The sequence below is a fragment of the Dipodascopsis tothii genome (assembly GCF_038497935.1).
Source record: "Dipodascopsis tothii strain CBS 759.85 unplaced genomic scaffold V1510scaffold_10, whole genome shotgun sequence".
Taxonomy (NCBI): Eukaryota; Fungi; Ascomycota; class Lipomycetes; order Lipomycetales; family Lipomycetaceae; genus Neoaidaea; species Neoaidaea tothii.
In genome coordinates, this window is record NW_027117994.1 from 343,493 (window position 1) to 360,457 (window position 16,965).

Consider the following 16,965-nt stretch of genomic DNA (forward strand, 5'->3'; position numbering starts at 1 on the left):
GCGGACGAGGCGCAAGCAGCACGTAGCAGGGCAGTTGCAGCCGCAGAGCACGCGCCGCGCGACGGTTGCAGCGTATTCGCGCTAGTGTCACGCGGCCCCCGTCCGTGCCCGCGCAAGCGGCCATCACGGGCCGCACGATCGGGACACGGCCAGACACATCAGGCTCCGCACGAATATAAACGGGCACGGCTTTTCCTAGGCTATATATTGTTGCTCTTTCCCTCCTCTGGTCGCGTCACCACTGTCTGTCCGTTCCCGTCCCTTCGGTCCAAAGTCGCCCACTGTAAGTCTGAGTCATCTTAGCCCGCGACACATAAAACGAGACGGCGCCAATTGCGTGCCCGCAGAACCCCGCTGACAGCCAGCACTCACACAATGGTCTCTGCTATGACTCGATCTGCGGTCCGCAGCGCGTTTGCGCCGCGGATGCGCCTGACGCTCGCGAGAAACGTCTCGGCTGTAAGTGCACCGCGCGACGCCCGCTGACGGCAGTGGGCCAAGGTCCCCCAGGGCCCGCCCGACGCGATCCTCGGCATCACCGAGGCCTTCAAGGCCGACAAGTTCGCCGAGAAGATCAACCTTGGTGTCGGCGCGTACCGTGACGACGCCGGCAAGCCGTTCGTGCTGCCGTCGGTCAAGGAGGCCGAGCTGCGTCTGCTGCAGCAGCAGCTCGACAAGGAGTACGCCGGCATCACCGGTGTGGCCCAGTTCACCAAGCAGGCCGCGCTGCTGGCGTACTCGCCCGAGTCGCCGGCGATCAAGGAGGACCGGCTGGTGATCACGCAGTCGATCTCGGGCACCGGCGCGCTGCGCATTGGCGGCGAGTTCCTGGCCAAGTGGTACCCGGAGTCCAAGACGATCTACCTGCCGACGCCGTCGTGGGCTAACCACGGCGCCGTCTTCCGCGACTCGGGTCTCGAGGTCAAGTCGTACCGCTACTACGACAAGACCAACATCGCTCTCGACCTGGACGGCCTGGTCGCCGACCTGAAGGAGGCGCCGGCCAAGTCGATCGTGCTCCTGCACGCGTGCGCCCACAACCCCACCGGCGTCGACCCTACGCCGGAGCAGTGGCAGGCGATCTCCGAGGTCTGCAAGACCAAGGAGCACTTCATCTTCTTTGACATGGCCTACCAGGGCTTCGCCTCCGGCAACGCCGACAAGGACGCCTACGCGCTCCGCTACTTTGTCGAGCAGGGCCACCAGGTCGTCCTCGCCCAGTCGTTCGCCAAGAACATGGGTCTGTACGGCGAGCGTGTTGGTGCCTTCTCGGTCGTCTGCGAGTCGACCGAGGAGAAGAAGCGCGTCGACTCCCAGATCAAGATCATCGTCCGCCCGATGTACTCGAACCCGCCTGTGCACGGCGCCCGCCTGGCCGCCGAGATCCTGACCGACCCGGCCCTCAACAAGCAGTGGCTGGGCGAGGTCAAGGATATGGCCGACCGCATCATCTCGATGCGCACGCTGCTCAAGAACTACCTCGAGGAGCTCGGCTCGACCCGCGACTGGTCGCACATCACCTCGCAGATCGGCATGTTCTGCTTCACCGGCCTGACCCCCGAGCAGGTCGACACCCTGGCCAAGGAGTACTCGGTCTACATGACCCGTGACGGCCGTGTCTCGGTTGCCGGAATCACGTCTGGAAACGTGAAGCGTCTGGCCGAGGCTATCCACGCCGTCACCAAATAAAATCACGGTTGATTTGTCTTAATAAACGCACGCGCCGGCCTGTGGTCGGCGGCTCTAGAACTTGTGTGCGCCGGTTGCCCGGCGCAGGCTGCAGGTGCCGGTCGCCCGGTGGTCGCGTGCGCGGCCCCGGCGTCGGCCCTGCGCCGCACCGCCCTGTCAGCGCCGGCGCTACGCCACACTGGCGCAGACGGCCTCCCGCCTGACGCGCGGAAACTTACGGCAGCATGCCGGAAGAATACGGCGCTTAGAGGCTGCTGCCCCTAGTGCGCATTCAGCTAGCTCATTCTCCGCCGCGCGCTGCCCACCTGGACCGAGCGCAGGCTGCCACGGCCGGGTGACACATAGTTCGTCGCAGGTCACGACTCCGGGTCATGCTCACGGGTCACGGCCGCACGCTGCAGGAACAAGCGGGGTCGGTCGCCGCCGCGCCCTACCCAGCAGCCCGGGACCCAGTGCCGTGGTCCAGCATCCGGGACGTTACCTGGGTCACAACTGTATTTTGCTATGACGTCGCCCTCAAAGGCCGACCCAGCCGCGCAGAACAGCCGCCATCGGCGGGATGGCCGCAAATATGACCATCGACGTGCCGTAGACCACAAACGACAGTACAGCCAGCGCGCCCGCACGTGGGTCGTACGTCAGCAGGTCAGCAGCCGCAATTGCCGACGAATTGACTCCGAGCGTGATGCCAATAGTCAGGTAGTCGTCCTCGCGTACTTTGAGCGCGCGCAGGATCTGCTTGCCGACCAGGACACCCACCACACCGGACAGCACCGCTGTAACCGCGGCCAGCGACTGCGAGCCGCCGAGTGACATCACGAGCGGGCTCGCCAGCGCCAGTGTCACACTGCGGCTGACAAACGCCAGAGATCGTGTCGCGGAAATGCCGATCGCGTAGCAGATCGGTGGGTACGCAAAGAACGAGACCACCCCCGCCAAGAGATTGGGTATCATTAGCAGCAGGAACTGCGGTCAGCGCCGTCGGCAAGTGTCACTTACATATTGTCGCAGATCGGCACGGTACGTGAACATGGGCAACGCCAGCGACACGATTGACACGTGCAGCATGCTTTTCAGCACGTCGCCGGCGCCGGGCAGCACCCCAGCGTACTCCGCGTCGGCCAGTGCCGTGTAGACGCGGCCGGTGTTGTAGGCGTCGAGGCCGTCGGTGAGCGTCTGGCCGCGTGTGAGCGCCAGCAGGTATATGCCGAGGATAGTCAGTCCTGAACACGTGAAGAGCGGGTGCAGCACGCGTCGGACCCGCGGCGGAAAAGCCATGCCCAGGTATAGCGTAAGAGCGCTCAGGGTCATGTGTGCTACGAGAGTGTAGCCGGTTGTGTAGAGCACGGGCAGGCCGACCGTGAGGAAGATCAGGACGTGCAAACCGACATCGAAGTGGCGCGACACGAGCGCGGCCACGCGCTTGGCCCGGGCCGACGGCTGCCGCGTCGGTTCCGGCTCTGGCCGCGCCGGCAGTTCGGTCAGCTCGATCGTCTCGGCTTCGAGACTGACGCGTCGGCTAGTGGCCGGCGTGGCCGCGTAGAAGTCCTCGTCCTCGTACGGCGGCAGCTCCTCGACGCGCTGGACGACAGCGCGCTTGGACACACCGAGAACCTTCTGCAGGGCCATGACTGTGTACACGCACGCGGTCATCATGGCCACGAAGCCGACAATAAACACGGCCGCGATTTTGCCGACCTCGGCTCCGGAGACGGCCGGTGACAACGGCAGGACGACGAACGACGGCGTGAACATGAGCGTGATCCAGCGCAGCGCGAACCCGAGCGGCACGTTAATCACACGGATCACGGCGGACGTGCGGCGTGTGCCGAGCACGGTCTCGCACAGCAGCAGGCTGCCGAACAGCACAAACAGGCAGATCACCGAGGCCGGGAAGTTGACGCCGGCGGCGACCAGCCCGTAATTGATCCAGTACATGACCACGAGCACGGCGGCAAGGCCGACGGGCACAACGACGAACTCGGTCGCCAGCTTGGGCCCGTTCTCGGCGGCGATCTGGTGAGCGCGGCGCGGATGCGACACTTACCAGTCGGAGGGCGTCGAGCGCGTCGCCCAGGCCGTCCGCGTCGGCGACCGCCGGGGGGAGTTTGTCCGTGGACGCGCCGGTGCCAGCCACGGCGACCGCGACGGCGGCCGCGGCCGTGCCGGGCGTGCTCGCGCGCGTCGAGGCTCTCGTCGAGGGCGCCATGGTGTCTGGGGTCGGACGGCTGCGCGGGGGGGGTAAGGGCCGGCGGCTTACCCGGGAGTGAGTAGTTACCCGGTCAGATCCGCGCCCGGCCAGCCGAGCGCTGGGCGGCGCCGTCGCGGGTGCTGGCGTGCGCTAGGCCGCGTGCAGACTAGGCACGGCCGCGTGCCGGCCGTGACGTAGGACCACTAGTCTGTCCGGAACGGCGGCCGCGACTGCACCGGCGCGGGCTGCCGGACGGCCGCGTCGGTCTAGCGGTGGCTGCAGCCGAATGCGCTAGCAAGTCACAGCCGGTCACCGCGGCGACGGCTGGCAGCGCTCAGGGTTCGCATAACCCGGTCACAGCGCGACTCCTGGCCGGGGCCCAAACGGGTAACTCGGCCGCGGCGCGCTGGGCGGCTGGCGGTGGCTGCTGCGGGTGCCCACTCCCGCACACTAGCTGGGTGGGGCTTGGCCTGGACCGGCCGCGACGCGTGCGGGCGTGCGCAGGCGGCGGCGGCCGGAGGCAGCCAGAGGTGGGCAGCTGGGCGGCGGCAGGGGGGCAGCGGCACGCACGCCAGCGCCCGGCCGCGGGCCGGCGCCAGCGGGCGCCGCACGCGCCGGGCATCATCGTGCAGCGGCCAGATCCACCGGCGATAAGGCGGCGCCAGCGCACGCGCCCGCGGCGGGTCGCTGCGCGGGCGGCGCCGGCGGCGCGGAGACCGGCCGGCGGGTCGCGCCAGGGTTCCAACAGGGCGGCGCCGCACATGCGCCTGAGACACTGCGGCTGGGTCCGCCCGCCCGCAGCGTAGCGTGCGTGTGTTGGCCGACAGCCGGGTCGGCAGGCCAGCCGGGGCCCCAGGTCGCGCCGGCGCGATGACGTTCGGCCGTGGCGGCCGGCACGTGCTCGGCTGCCCCAGCGCGTCGTCTGGCCGCTGCCCACGGCCCGCCTCACGCGCGCGCGTCCGCGGGGCGCGCGCAGGGGCGGCCGCGGCGGCCGGCCGGCCGCGCGCCATCGCCAGGCGCGTCGCACGCCGACCTGGCCGCGGCAGCCGGTCTGGGGCGGCTGGGGTCGCCCACGGCTATTCGCAGTTACTGCCCGCGGGCTAGTGGCAGCCACCGCGCTAGCGCGCGAGCCAGACGGCTGGTCCACGCTGTCGACCGGCCCGCGCTAGTGCCCACCAACGGATGCTAGCGCCCAATGGCTTGCGAATGACAACGCGGGCCCCCCCCAGGGCGTCCACTGTCGGCCAAGGGCCCGCCCTGGCACCCTACCCAGACCTGTCCAGGCTGGGGCGCCCACCGCTAGCCACTAAAGTCCACTAGAGTTGTCCGCTAGACGCGCTGCGCGCCTCACTAGGCCTCTACTGGCAGCCGCCGCCGGTATCTGCACCACTGCTTTCGCAGTGGCCGGCATCGTCGCGGCCTATGCTGTCATTCGGCTGTCCAGCCGCCCTTTCTCCTCCTTTCTTTTCCCTGCACTTTCTGCTCTCCACCGAACGCACCGAATTGCCCAGCATCCATCCGTCCTCGCTCGGTAAGTGACAAGATACGCGCTCGGATGTCGGTGGCCATCGGGCGACACCCGGCGTCCGCCTGGCAGCCGCGAGCGCGTCGACAGCCGTCGAGCGGCGAGATGACCCCGCCGTGGGCGGGCCCGCCCGGGCAGACCGCACGCCGCATGCCGGGCGTCCGGTCGCGACACCGCCCCGTGCCGCTGCCGCCGGCCGGACCAGCGCTTCCGACCGGGCCCGCCGGCGGCCAATTCGCCGCCAGCGCGGCGCCGAGCGTGGGCGCAAATTTGCAGTCGGCCGGGTAACCGAACTAACTTCCGCAGCCTACGTCACTCCACAGTAGAGCGGCCACTCGCTACTGCATCCGTTCAGTGCGTCTTTGAATTTTGGCGGCCCCCCTTCTATATTTCTGCGGATCCGCACAGCAGTCGGGCGATGTCTCACTTCGACGACAACGACAGAATGGTCGAGGAGGCTGAGGGTGCCGGGCTGATCGACTGGGCCACGTTCGACCAGATCCTCGAGATGGACGACGATGGCGACGAGCGGGAATTCAGCAAAAGCATCGTGTGGAACTTCTTCGAACAGGCCGAGAACACGTTCACGCAGATGGACGACGCGCTCGCGTCCAAGAACCTCGACGAGCTCTCGCTGCTCGGCCACTTTCTGAAGGGCTCGTCGGCCGCGCTCGGCCTGACGCTGGTCAAGGACTCGTGCGAGAAGATCCAGCACCTGGGCGCCAAGAAGGACGAGACCGGCAAGGACGACGTCGACGACGACGAGCTGTGCCTCTCGCGCATCCAGGTGACGCTCGAGGAGGTCCGCAAGGAGTACGCCGAGAGCGAGAAGTTCCTGCGGCGGTACTTCAAGGACGAGGGCGACGACGAGGCCAAGGACGAGTGACCGCCGGCGCGAGCCGTCCCGCCCCCCGACCCGGCCCGCGTCCGCCCGGACCGACCCGCATCTCCCGGCTGCCGGCAGCCCCGGGGCGCCTGGCATCGGACCGCGGCGCGGCGCCGCGGCCGGCCGGCGCTGTAGTCTACGCGTGTTGAGTCAAATACATCAATTCTGCGCTGCCCGCCAACTACTGCTCGTAGCTGTACTCGGCCTCGTTGTCGGACGTGTCGACGAGGTCGCCGAGGTCTGTGTCGTCGAGGAACTGGATGCCCTCGAGCTCCTTGGGCAGGTACGTCTGCCGGACCTTGCCGTCGAGGTAGTCCGGGTTGTACTTGTACTCGGCGCCGTAGCCGAGCTCCTTCATGAGCCCGGTGGGCGCGTTGCGGAGGTGGACAGGCACGACCGCCGCGGCCGAGACCGGGTCCGTGGCCAGCATGCTCTTCACCCGGTTGTACGCGCGGTAGACCCGGACCGACTTCTTCGCCAGCGCCAGCTTGACCGCGCAGTGCGCCAGCACCACGTCCGCCTCGGGCATGCCCACCTGCTGCACGGCCGTGTACGTGGCCGTCGCGAACGGCAGGCACGTGTCGTCGGCCAGCCCGATGTCCTCGCTGGCGATGCGGATCATCCGCCGGGCGATGTACAGCACCGACTCGCCACCCGCGACCATCCGCGTCAGGTAGAACAGCGCCGCGTCCGGGTCGCTGCCCCGGATCGACTTGTGGAACGCCGAGATGGTGTCGTAGTGCGAGTCGCCCAGGCTGTCGTACAGCAGGTGCGTCCGCTGCAGGTGCGGCTTGATGTCGTCCGACGTCAGCGGCGCGATCGGCTGCCGCCGGCTGTACGTCCACCGCTGCGCCAGCGCCGAGTCCTCGGCCGACAGCTCCGGCGGCGGCCGGCCCGGGCCGGCCTCTGGGATCGGCGCCAGCTCGCGGCGCTCGCCCTCGGACCGGTCCGGGCTCGAGCTGGCCGACGAGTCGTCGCGGTGGAGCGCGGCGATGCAGATCTCAAACAGGTTGATGGCCACGCGGCCGTCGCCGTCGGCCAGCCCGGCCAGGTACGCCAGCGCCTCGTCCGTAAACAGCTGGGGCGGCGGCTCGGGCGCCTCGAACGCGTCCGGGAAGAGCTCGCGCGACTTGCGGTCGGCCAGCCGGTGCAGGATCTTGGAGATGTCCTGGATCGTGAGCTTCTGGAGCACAAACACGCGGCACCGCGACAGCAGCGCCGCGTTGACCTTGAACGACGGGTTCCTGGCGTTAGCGGGCCCGCCGGCGGACGTACTCTGTGGTGGCGCCGACCAGCGTGATGTCGCCGCGCTCGACGTAGGGCAGGAAGATGTCCTGCTGGGCCTTGTTGTACCGGTGGATCTCGTCGAGGAAGAGGATTGTGCGCCGGCCGGTCAGCCGCCGCTCGTTCTGGGCCTCCTCGAAGAGCTTCTTGCAGTCGGCGACGCTGGTGTTGGTCGCCGAGAGCTCGGCGAAGCGGGCCTTGCTGGCGTTGGCCAGGATCTGGGTCAGCCCGGCCGTGCGGCCACTTACTCGGGCCAGCGTCGTCTTGCCGACGCCGGACGGGCCCCAGAGGATGATGGACGGGCACACGTCGCCTGGGGTCAGCGCGGCCGCGCGCACACTTACGCTCGATGAACCGCCGCAGGATGCCGTTGGGGCCGACCAGGTAGTCCTGGCCGACAAAGTCGTCCAGCGTCTTGGGCCGGGCCTGCTCGGCGAGCGGGCTGGGCATGTCGCCGCGCCGGCGCCGGCGGCGTGGCGCCGCCGGCGAGTTCTGCGGCGGCGTCGGCAGATGCGGGTTGGCCGGCCGCCGGGCCAGCGACCCGGGCCCGCTGCTGCTGGACGTGTTGGGGCCGGAGCTGTAGCCTGAGCTGTGGCCGCTGCTGGACCCGCCAGACGGCTGGTGCTGGCCGGACGACGTCCACCAGCGCGTGGCTGCGCTCTCGGTGCGCTTTTTCTTGGACGCGCCGCTGTCGTCGGACTCGGTCTCGTATGCGCTGGACGGCGCCTGCGTGGCGATGGTCTCGAGGTCGATCAGACTGCGCTTTTTTGTCAGCGAGGGCGTGGCACGGGGCCGGCCGGAGCCGCTCGAGCCGCTCGAGCCGCCCGAGCTCAGGCCGGGGCCGCCGGGGCCGCCTGAGCTCGTGGGCGTCGGCGTCGCCGGCGAGCCCGTGCTCGGCGTGGCCGCCGGCCGCCCGCCGCCGGAGCTCGGCGCGTCCGGCGCCGGCATCGCCGGCGACGACGAGATCGTCCACCGGGGCGCGGTCGACGAGCTCGACGCCGTGGCCGAGCTGAACGTGGACGCGGCCGAGCCGCTCGACTCGAGCGTGCCGCTCGATTCGAGCGGCGGGCTCGAGCTCGCCAGCTGGATGCTCTCGGCGTCTGTCGGCGGCGCAGACCGCGAGCTGGCGCTACTTGCCGGCATGGCCGTGCTGCTGCTGGCGCCGGTGCTGCCGCTGGCCGGCGCCGTGCCGGCGCTGCCGAGCGACGACGCCGGCGTCGAGCCGATGCCGGTCACGCAGCCACTGTCGAGGTGCGAGTTGATCTTCTCGAGCGCGATCTTGCGGTCGCATATCGGGCACGACACGAGCGTCGGGGTCGCCGTCGTCCGCATGTTCTGGAGGCCGCCGCGCGGAGCGGGGGCGCTGGACGGGGTGCGCGCTGGCGCAGCCGACGATGCTGCCGCGGCTGCGCGTCGCTCTCTCGGGGGCGGGCCGCTGTCTGGCCCGCTCGTGCCTGGATTCTCAGGCCTTCTTCGCCTGGAGTCCGAGTCTGGCGGTTGCTGGCGTGCGCTCAATTATCGTCAATCTGTCGCGTTCGTCACCGACCCATCCCTGGCGAGCCGTGATCGATGCCGTCTGGTCTCGGTAGGCGCTGCAGGCTGCACCTGTACGTGCTGGACTAGGTCTCCGAATCCGCGCGGTCGCAGGCCTTGTGCATTTTTTTCGGCCACGGCGGACGTTGGGAGTTCGCTGCACGTTAGGTAAGCACTCAAGGCTTCGTGCGTCAGCACCCCCCTGTTCTTACGTAACTAGGCCCCGATCATGCATGCCATCGTCACTCTAGAGCGCGTCGGGCATTGGCTTTGTTTACATTGGCTCAAGCACGCGCGCAGGCGCAGCGGGCCGCAGGTCGCCTGCGGGCCAGCAGGCGGGACCGGGGGGACCGCTGGACGCACAGACGGGCTTCGGCGGGCGTCTGCTGGCGATTGCGACGCGTGAAACGCGTGCGACGCGTCGGCCACTGCCCGCGACGCGCGCGTGCGCCGCCGCACGCTGTGCGGCGCGCCGCAGGGGCGCGTGCCGTATGCGGTAGCGCCCCGCCGCACGCCGTGCGGCCCCTGCGGGTCGACGCGGGTCGCGACCCGAGTGGCCGGGCGACCCGCGTTGCGACCCGCGCCTGCGGCCGCCGCGCGACCCGGTTGGCGCTGCCCTGGCCAGGGCCATTGAGCCACGACCCGTCCCGCGCTGGCCCGACCCGTCCCATGCTACCCCGACCCGTCCCATGCTACCCCGACCCGTCCCATGCTACCCCGACCCGTCCCATACTACCCCGACCCGTCCCATGCTACCCCGACCCGTCCCATACTACCCCAACCCGTCTACCGCCGACCCGCCTCCGCCTGACCCGCTAACGCGCGCGGCACAGCCAATCGCCTTCTGCCTCCGCCTCACAGATACGCAGACGTGCGCCTATCGGTCCGTCTGTGTCCGTTGTCCACGCTTCTGTCATCCGCTACTACGCCTCTGCAGCCAGCTGGAGGCTTGCCGTGCCTCATGCCAGCGCAGTGCCGCGCCGACCCGCCACGCGCCCCTGGACCCGCCACCCTCCCCCCTGGACCCGCCTCGCGCCAAGCTATTGGCCCTGGCGTGTCTCGTGTAGCAGCACCAAATAGGGACCGGGATCAAGCCACTGCGTCACTGTGACCTCAAAACTCCGCGGCGACCGACGGCTGTGCGCCGCACATCGTGCGGCTCGCACCCACTCGTCTCCCCGTAGACCGATCCTCGACGCAGTCGTCGTCGGAGGCTCGTCCAGGCGCGTCAAGCCTCCAGCGGCGGCCCATCGGCGCAGTCGCACTTTGGGTAGCGAGCCGCATCGCGTGCGGCTCAGCAGCGTTATATTGCAAGACTTCATTCAAAATCGGACAAAAACAAAGCAAGAAGAACCAGGCTAAAATACAGTAAATCACAGGCAGCACACGTGCCGCGTCTAATCAAAATCAAAACAGAAATATGCAGAGTATATGATAGGTGTACATATATCAAGAACGCAAAAAGTAATAATACAGGCACGGGTACAAATACATTCGTAGTCTAAGCAACAGCCACCTTTGCGCCGGCGTCGGCGGGGTTTGTGGGCACGCGCACGCCAAACTGTCCTTCAAAGTCGGTGTCTGACAGCCGGCGCTTCTTGTCGTTGAGTCCGTCGAGCACGGCGAGCCGCTTGGGGTCGTCGTCGCCGGCGAGCACAAACTCGGCCGAGACGTTGTCGCCGCTGCGCTGGGACGACGCCGAGACCGACATGGGCGACGTGGTCGTGGTCACGCTGAGCTCGGGGATCGACGGCGAGAACGCGTCGACCGCGTTCTGCGACAGGAACCGCTGGAGAAGAAAATCGTTGTGGTCCTCGCCCATGCCGCCGACACCGCCCATCATGCTGTAAGCGAACGCGTCGCCGTCGCTGTCGCCGGCGCCGTCGGCCATGGTCGCCATGCTGGCGGACGCGGCTGCGCGCCCGCCGTCGACCGTGCTGGAGGCTGTGTTGGCCGACTCCAGCCCGCCACCAGACGACTCGGTCTGCGACTCGGTCCCGGTAGTGCCGCCGACCTTGACCTCGCTCGACGTGAACGGCGGCTTGCCGGACGCGCCGTTGGAGCTGTCGTCGTTGTCGTCGTCTCCGTTGGAGTTGCCGAGCGCCATGCTGCTGGGGTTCGTGCACCCGTTGGTCCCGTTCAACTTGTCGTTGGAAACGTCCGTCTTGTCGTCGTCCTCGCCGGTCTTGTCGCCCTGGCGGAGCGCGCCAGAGTCCCGGCCCTCGTTCTCGTTCTCGAGCTTGATGCCGTCGAGGTTCTGGTCGGCCGGGCCTGTCATGGACCCCGTCCGTTGGTGGCCCTGGGCCATGCCCGGCGGCTTCTGTCCTTGAAGATGCGCTTTTTGAGCCTGCGCGTGGGCGAACGCGTTGGCCTGTGCCTGTAATTGCGCCTGGTAGTGCTGCCGGTGCTGTTCAAGGAACTGCATGTTGTGTTGCTGGACCTGGGCTTGGGCCTGAGCCTGGGCCTGGGCTTGAGCTTGGGCTTGAGCCTGGGCTTGAGCTTGGGCCTGTTGCGCTTTATTCTGTTGCGCCTGATGCTGTTGCGCCTGCTGTTGCGCCTGCTGTTGCGCCTGCTGTTGCGCCTGCTGTTGCGCCTGCTGTTGCGCCTGCTGCTGCGCCTGCTGCTGCGCCTGCTGCTGCTGTTGCTGTTGATGCTGTTGCTGTTGCTGCGCTTGTTGCGCTTGTGCCTGTTGTTGTGCCTGTTGCTGTTGTGCTTGCTGCTGCTGCGCTTGCTGCTGCTGCTGCTGCTGCTGCTGCTGCTGCTGCTGCTGCTGCTGTTGCTGCTGCTGCTGTTGCTGTTGCTGCTGCTGCTGCTGCGCCTGCTGCTGCTGCGCCTGCTTCTGCTGAGCCTGCGCCTGCGTCTGCGCTTGCGAAAAACTTCCCCCAGACATTGACGCCCGTTGGGCATTCAGCAGATTCACGAACGACAAAAAGCTCTGCAGCGGACCCACGGATGCCATCGTCGCCGGCTTGGCCGCGTTCGAGCTGCTCAGGTTCGCCTGCGCCATGTAAAATGGCACCAGCTCACGCATCTGCGACATGACCTGTGTCACCTGGAAGAACCGTTTCATGGTGTCCGTGATTCCAAATCCGTTCACCAGCCGTTTCGGCAGCAGCTCGGCCACCGACGGGGCATCCGCCTGGCCCACGTTGGCCTGTTGCGTCTTCAGCGTGTTCACCAGCACAGACTTGGACATGAACTCAGCAAAGTCGTGCGCGTGAAACTCAAACGAGTCGAACCGGTAGGCCGCGTTGGTAAAAATGCGCAGTGATCCATGGCATACAACGTGGCTGCCGTTCTGGAACCAGTAGATCACTGTCGTCCGCGTGCAGTCTATGACGTGCACATTTGGATTGACCACAACCTCCCGGGGGTTCTCCGGAATGAGCTGCACGCGCTTGATGCCTTCCTGGAAGAGCGTGCGGTAGTACCGCGGCAGAGCCGCGTTCGGCACCTCGTACACGGCCTGCTCCTTCGTCACCGGGTCGGTGACGCTATGCTTGAGCACTCCCATCTCGGTGAAGTATTCCTGCACGAACTTGCGCCAGAAGTCGAGGTCCTTCTGCTGCTCGGTGCCAGCGCTCATGTGCTCGCAGTACAGGATTAGGCGCAACAGCGCATTGCCGACGACCGGCTTGACGCGCTGCAGCATACCCTGCTGGGCCGGCTGGGTGCCGTCGGCCATCTGCATCTGGCTGTATCCGCGCTGGAGCATCTGCTGGTTTTGCAGCTGCTGCAGCTGCTGCAGCTGCTGCGGCGTGATCTGCTTCTTGGGCTGGCCGGCGACGCTGGCATGCCGCACGCCATTGGCGTAGGCCTGCTGGGCCTGCAGCTGCGCGGATGTGACCGCTTGGGTCGCCATCAGCGGCTGCGAGGCCTCGCGCTGGACCTGCGGCGGCTTGGCCTGCTGCAGCTGCGCCTGCTGGAGCTGCGGCGTTGGCGCCTGCTGCGACTGCGGCCGCGAGCCCGGAGCCGAGTGCTGCGCCTGTGCCTGCGCCTGTGCCTGTGCCTGTGCTTGTGCCTGTGCCTGTGCCTGTGCCTGCGCCTGCGCCTGAGCCTGCGCCTGAGCCTGCGCCTGCGCCTGCTTCTGTTGCAGCTGCAGCTGCTGCTGGCGCTGGAGCTGCTGTTGTTGCTGGAGCTTTTGCAGCTGCTGTTGTTGCTGCTGCATGTGCTGGGCCTGGGCCTGGGCCTGGGCCTGGGCTTGCGCCTGGGCTTGGGCTTGCGCCTGGGCCGCGTGCAGCTGCGACGTAAACTGCTGCATCTGGATCGAGTGGGCGGCCATCTGGTGGCCATGCATGTTCTCCTGCTGAGCGAGCGCCCCAGCCACCGCCGGGTGTGTGTCCTGCGGCGTCGCCTGAGAGATCTGGGGCGTGACCGCGCGCGACGCGGCCACAGACGCCGACTGGCCGGCCTGCGCCTGGGCTTGCGCCTGCGCCTGAGCCTGGGCTTGCGCCTGCGCCTGTGCCTGCGCCTGCGCCTGTGCCTGCGCCTGAGCCTGCGCCTGCGCCTGCGCCTGCGCCGCCTGGACGGCCTGCAGCTGCTGCAGCTGCTGGGGACTGTGTTGCTGGCCGGGCGCGAGGGCCACGCCCGCCGTTGGCGCGCCGGGCTGGCCCTGCTGCTGGGCCAGCAGGGCCTGCATGTGTGCTGGCAGGTTCGGGCCGTACATCTGGTGTAGGTTCGAGAGCATGGTCACGCTCGGGTTAGCCCCCGGCGGGAACTGGCGGCCAGCCATATTCGCCATGTTGATGGGTTGCAGCGGGGGCTGCGGGCCCTGCGTGACCGGCGGCTTGGGCATAGACATGCTGGCTCGCGCCGCTTGTGCGCCGGTCGTCGCGAGCTGGGGCGCGAGCGCGGGCGCCTGAGACTGCAGCGCAACGCTCGTGGCCAGGGGACTTTGTCCGTTGGCGAGCTGCCGCGCATGGGCCGTCTGCAGGTGGTACAATTGTTGGGCCGAGGCCAAGGCACCACCGGGAACGCCTGCCTGGGGCAGCGGCGACTGCGCGAAGGGCGTTGCCTGCGGAGCCGCCGATGGGGGAGCCTGTTGCCGGGGAGCCTGTTGCAGGTGCGGCGAGTTGCTGTTCATGCCACACTCTCCGCGACCGACTTGCTGGCGGATAGAAGACCCTAACTGTCAGCTCTGCCGAATTGCAGATCGCACGGCGCCGGCGCCGGCCTGCCGTGGCCGCGGCCGCGCCCGCGGCCGCGGCCAAGCGCCGCCCGTTTGCTGCTGTAGCCGCCGCCCGCGCCCACGCCGCCCGCGCACCACCGTCCGCCGTCGCCGCCGTGACCTACCTACTGAGCTCGATCGAGACCGGCGGTATATTCCATGCAGTGCACGCAGAACCGGCTCCGAAAGAATCGAGGATCACGCCGTGGAAGCTAGTCTAGTGCAGACTTCCCTAACGCTTCTCCATCTATCGCCAATCCTGGACCCGATGTACACGTGTCTGGCGCCCTCGTTGCGACCTGCGTCGGTCGTGCTGAGCTGGGCGTCGTTTGGGGGCCGTGCAAACCGCCGTCGTTCGGAAAGGGCTTGTGGTGGTGTAGGAGAGGGTGCGTAAATTATTTTGTGCCCAGTAAAACGAAAAAAATGCCGGCTTGCGATAAGCGAGCGCCGGTGGCCACGCCGCGCCGGTGGCCAACGCGGCCGCCGACCGCGGTCAGACCAACGGCAACGCCCGGCTGGTCATCTACGAGTGCCCGCGACCAGTTGTCGGCGCGGCAGGCCGCCGGGCGCGGCCACGGCGGCCCAGAGTTGGGTGGCTTCTGTCGGTTGGATGTAGATGCCCGCGCGGCCGCTGCGCGCCGTGCAGACACCGTGCGCGAGCGTACCCCTCTACAAAGCGCGCGCCGAGTGTTGGCTGCACGCGCGGCTCACGGCGGAGACCTGCGCGGACCTGGGTCGGGCTGCATCCGCGGCAAGACCGACAGCAGGCGAAAACGCACGAGGCGACAGAAGCTAGGAGGAACAGGTACGGCCCTTGCCCTGGTTACCATGGCAACGCCCCGGGGCCGCCACCGCTGCCATCGCCGCGGCCCAAGGCGGCCCCCGTACGCGCCGGCGGCGGCGCCGGGCCCGGCGCCGCAGCAGCGCGTTGCCGTAGCGGTGGCCGAGGCGCCGTCCGGCGCAGCGGACGCCGCCGGCCGCGGCCGCGTGCCGTCGCCGCGTGGCCCACGCGACACACGCGCGCGCACCTCAACCGGCCGCCGGCCGGCCACGCCGCACGGCCTGCGGCGCCGCGCCGCAAACGGCAGCCTACCCAGACGCCCCGCGGCTGAACACCGCCACAGATCGACAACGCTCAGACCAGACTTACTCCCGTCCGCCGTTGGACTAGCGCCAGTATAGAGTTAGGGCGCGCGCTTGGCCCGACTGAGCACTCAGGGGCTCCGCTGTCCACTCACGAAAGGGCCCAGCCAGCCACGCCGCGCCCAGCAAATGATGCCCCGCGGTCACATGGCCGATGTTGCCCACCCACCAGGCCGCGCTGCTTGACTGCTAGCGCACCTATCGCTGATGTGCGGGGCGCCGCGATGCGGCCGCGGCGCCCGCTGTCGGCTGCCTGCCGGCGCTCTCGGTCCGGCGCCGGCAGTGGCCTCCAGCTGTCCAAACAGCGCCGGCCGTAGCCCCACGGTGCCAGTGCCCACGCGGCCAGCGGGTGGTCCCTACCACACCACCGGCCATTTGTCGCCGCCGCCACAGAGACTCAATCTGACCCAGTCACCGGCTAAACCGGGTCCTAGCCCTGCTGTCGATGTCGAGTCCACTTGGTCTTGGCTCTGGCTTTGGGTTACGTCCTCTGGTCTCTAGCTCGATGGTCTCTAGACGCCTCGCCTATACGCCGTCGTCAGATCTCTGCTTAGTGCGGGGCTGGACGGCCCTGCGCACGGCCGTTGTGACCCGTTTGCGATCTACCAAACATTCCGGCCAGCATGTCCGACCGCGGCTCGTGCGCGGTCGGGTATCTGCGCAGGCGGGTCGGCCTGCGGGCCGGCCCTGCTTGGCCCCGTGGACCCGGCGTCTGAGAGCCCGTCGGCTCGCGTGCGCCTCCAACATGTGGCTGAGCACGGTCGGTGCCGACGGCCGTATGGCGGTGCCGGCCATCGGGTGCCGTGGGCTGCCGCGCGCTGTCGCGGGCGTCCGCCAGCCGCGAGACCGGCCCTGGCGCTCGCCAGCACTCGCATACTGGCCGCGCGTCTGTGGCCCTCCTACGCGCGCCCCGCCGTTCTCCCTAGATCGATCTCCAGTCCACAATGCCCCGCACCCGCCGGCCAGAGGCGTGGGGTTGCGCAGATAGCCGGCCGACGGCCGTCCTTGGTAGGTTCCGCCGACCAGACGGCCGCCGGACCAACGTAATAGCTGCCAATCGCGGTACTGTTATGTCTAGCAATCTTGCGGACTTACCTCCGAAGCCCTCGATCAAGTGGCGCGCACCCACCGGAACCGTCCAAAAAGATCTAGTGGGGGTCTCTAAATCGTCACGCGATAGTCAGGCATGTTGGCCAATCGGTCCGCCAATTTCCGACGCACAGAGCCGGGCGTATGGTCTCGTGTTACGGGCGCGACTACTGTACTCGAGGGCGTTTCAGAGAAGGCCCGGAATTACAGGGTACAGCATCTGACGGCGACTGCTGACCTGTGCGGCTCTGCTACTCCCTAGGTGGCTTCTTCCCCGCACAGCAGCCACAGTTGATAGATCGCGGCTGCGGCTACGGCACAGATCACATGGGATCTGTTCTGACCTGTTCCGATGTAAATGACGCCGCTGCAGATCGCAGAGTGCCTTCACTGCAGATCGCAGCGTGCCCGTAGTGGGCAGTAGTAACGTCTACGCGTTGCCGCCGGTGTGCTGGAGC

General features: G+C 68.1%; 7 protein-coding genes across 7 annotated transcripts; 3 read left to right on the forward strand and 4 right to left on the reverse strand.

Annotated features, from left to right (window-relative positions):
• The first annotated feature begins 150 nt into the window (after nucleotides 1-150).
• On the forward strand, nucleotides 151-1,749 carry V1510DRAFT_415036 (pyridoxal phosphate-dependent transferase). Its single transcript, XM_066933523.1, has 3 exons — nucleotides 151-283; nucleotides 366-459; nucleotides 493-1,749. The coding sequence occupies exons 2-3, from the start codon at nucleotides 376-378 to the stop codon at nucleotides 1,687-1,689; spliced, it is 1,281 nt and encodes a 426-aa protein (XP_066789786.1). The 5' UTR covers nucleotides 151-283; nucleotides 366-375; the 3' UTR covers nucleotides 1,690-1,749.
• A 192-nt stretch (nucleotides 1,750-1,941) lies between these two features.
• V1510DRAFT_433617 (LrgB-like family-domain-containing protein) lies at nucleotides 1,942-3,898 on the reverse strand (the record flags this gene model as incomplete). Its single annotated transcript, XM_066935520.1, has 3 exons — nucleotides 1,942-2,655; nucleotides 2,689-3,705; nucleotides 3,737-3,898. 3 exons carry the CDS (start codon nucleotides 3,896-3,898, stop codon nucleotides 2,206-2,208), a joined length of 1,629 nt encoding a protein of 542 aa, XP_066789787.1. The 3' UTR covers nucleotides 1,942-2,205.
• A 1,952-nt stretch (nucleotides 3,899-5,850) lies between these two features.
• On the forward strand, nucleotides 5,851-6,291 carry V1510DRAFT_363375 (signal transduction histidine kinase; the record flags this gene model as incomplete). The annotated part of the gene is made up of 1 exon (XM_066931129.1): nucleotides 5,851-6,291. One exon carries the CDS (start codon nucleotides 5,851-5,853, stop codon nucleotides 6,289-6,291), a length of 441 nt encoding a protein of 146 aa, XP_066789788.1.
• Nucleotides 6,292-6,436: 145 nt separating this feature from the next.
• On the reverse strand, nucleotides 6,437-8,411 carry V1510DRAFT_415044 (DNA polymerase III, clamp loader complex, gamma/delta/delta subunit). The gene is made up of 4 exons (XM_066933524.1): nucleotides 7,920-8,411; nucleotides 7,824-7,888; nucleotides 7,567-7,793; nucleotides 6,437-7,535 (listed from the first exon to the last, which is right to left on the reverse strand). Exons 1-4 carry the CDS (start codon nucleotides 8,023-8,025, stop codon nucleotides 6,473-6,475), a joined length of 1,461 nt encoding a protein of 486 aa, XP_066789789.1. The 5' UTR covers nucleotides 8,026-8,411; the 3' UTR covers nucleotides 6,437-6,472.
• A 2,000-nt stretch (nucleotides 8,412-10,411) lies between these two features.
• Nucleotides 10,412-11,732, reverse strand: V1510DRAFT_415049 (uncharacterized protein). Its single transcript, XM_066933525.1, has one exon. It carries the CDS (start codon nucleotides 11,531-11,533, stop codon nucleotides 10,610-10,612), a length of 924 nt encoding a protein of 307 aa, XP_066789790.1. The 5' UTR covers nucleotides 11,534-11,732; the 3' UTR covers nucleotides 10,412-10,609.
• Nucleotides 11,733-12,106: 374 nt separating this feature from the next.
• V1510DRAFT_346458 (LIM-domain binding protein) lies at nucleotides 12,107-12,733 on the reverse strand (the record flags this gene model as incomplete). Its single annotated transcript, XM_066930820.1, has 1 exon — nucleotides 12,107-12,733. A coding segment is annotated over one exon (627 nt), but the record flags the coding sequence as incomplete, so codon positions are not given.
• A 1,726-nt stretch (nucleotides 12,734-14,459) lies between these two features.
• On the forward strand, nucleotides 14,460-16,161 carry V1510DRAFT_447942 (uncharacterized protein). The gene is made up of 2 exons (XM_066935759.1): nucleotides 14,460-15,080; nucleotides 15,612-16,161. Exons 1-2 carry the CDS (start codon nucleotides 14,699-14,701, stop codon nucleotides 15,917-15,919), a joined length of 690 nt encoding a protein of 229 aa, XP_066789792.1. The 5' UTR covers nucleotides 14,460-14,698; the 3' UTR covers nucleotides 15,920-16,161.
• The last annotated feature ends 804 nt before the right edge of the window (nucleotides 16,162-16,965 follow it).

Coding starts and splice junctions, on each gene's coding strand:
- V1510DRAFT_415036 (XM_066933523.1), top strand. CDS start 376: ATGGTCTCTGCTATGACTCGATCTGCGGTCCGCAGCGCGTTTGCGCCG. Junction 460..492: donor TCGCGAGAAACGTCTCGGCT/GTAAGTGCACCG, acceptor CGCTGACGGCAG/TGGGCCAAGGTCCCCCAGGG.
- V1510DRAFT_415044 (XM_066933524.1), bottom strand. CDS start 8,025: ATGCCCAGCCCGCTCGCCGAGCAGGCCCGGCCCAAGACGCTGGACGAC. Junction 7,889..7,919: donor CCTGCGGCGGTTCATCGAGC/GTAAGTGTGCGC, acceptor CGCTGACCCCAG/GCGACGTGTGCCCGTCCATC. Junction 7,536..7,566: donor CTGGTCGGCGCCACCACAGA/GTACGTCCGCCG, acceptor CGCTAACGCCAG/GAACCCGTCGTTCAAGGTCA.
- V1510DRAFT_415049 (XM_066933525.1), bottom strand. CDS start 11,533: ATGCAGTTCCTTGAACAGCACCGGCAGCACTACCAGGCGCAATTACAG.
- V1510DRAFT_447942 (XM_066935759.1), top strand. CDS start 14,699: ATGCCGGCTTGCGATAAGCGAGCGCCGGTGGCCACGCCGCGCCGGTGG. Junction 15,081..15,611: donor ACAGAAGCTAGGAGGAACAG/GTACGGCCCTTG, acceptor CTTGACTGCTAG/CGCACCTATCGCTGATGTGC.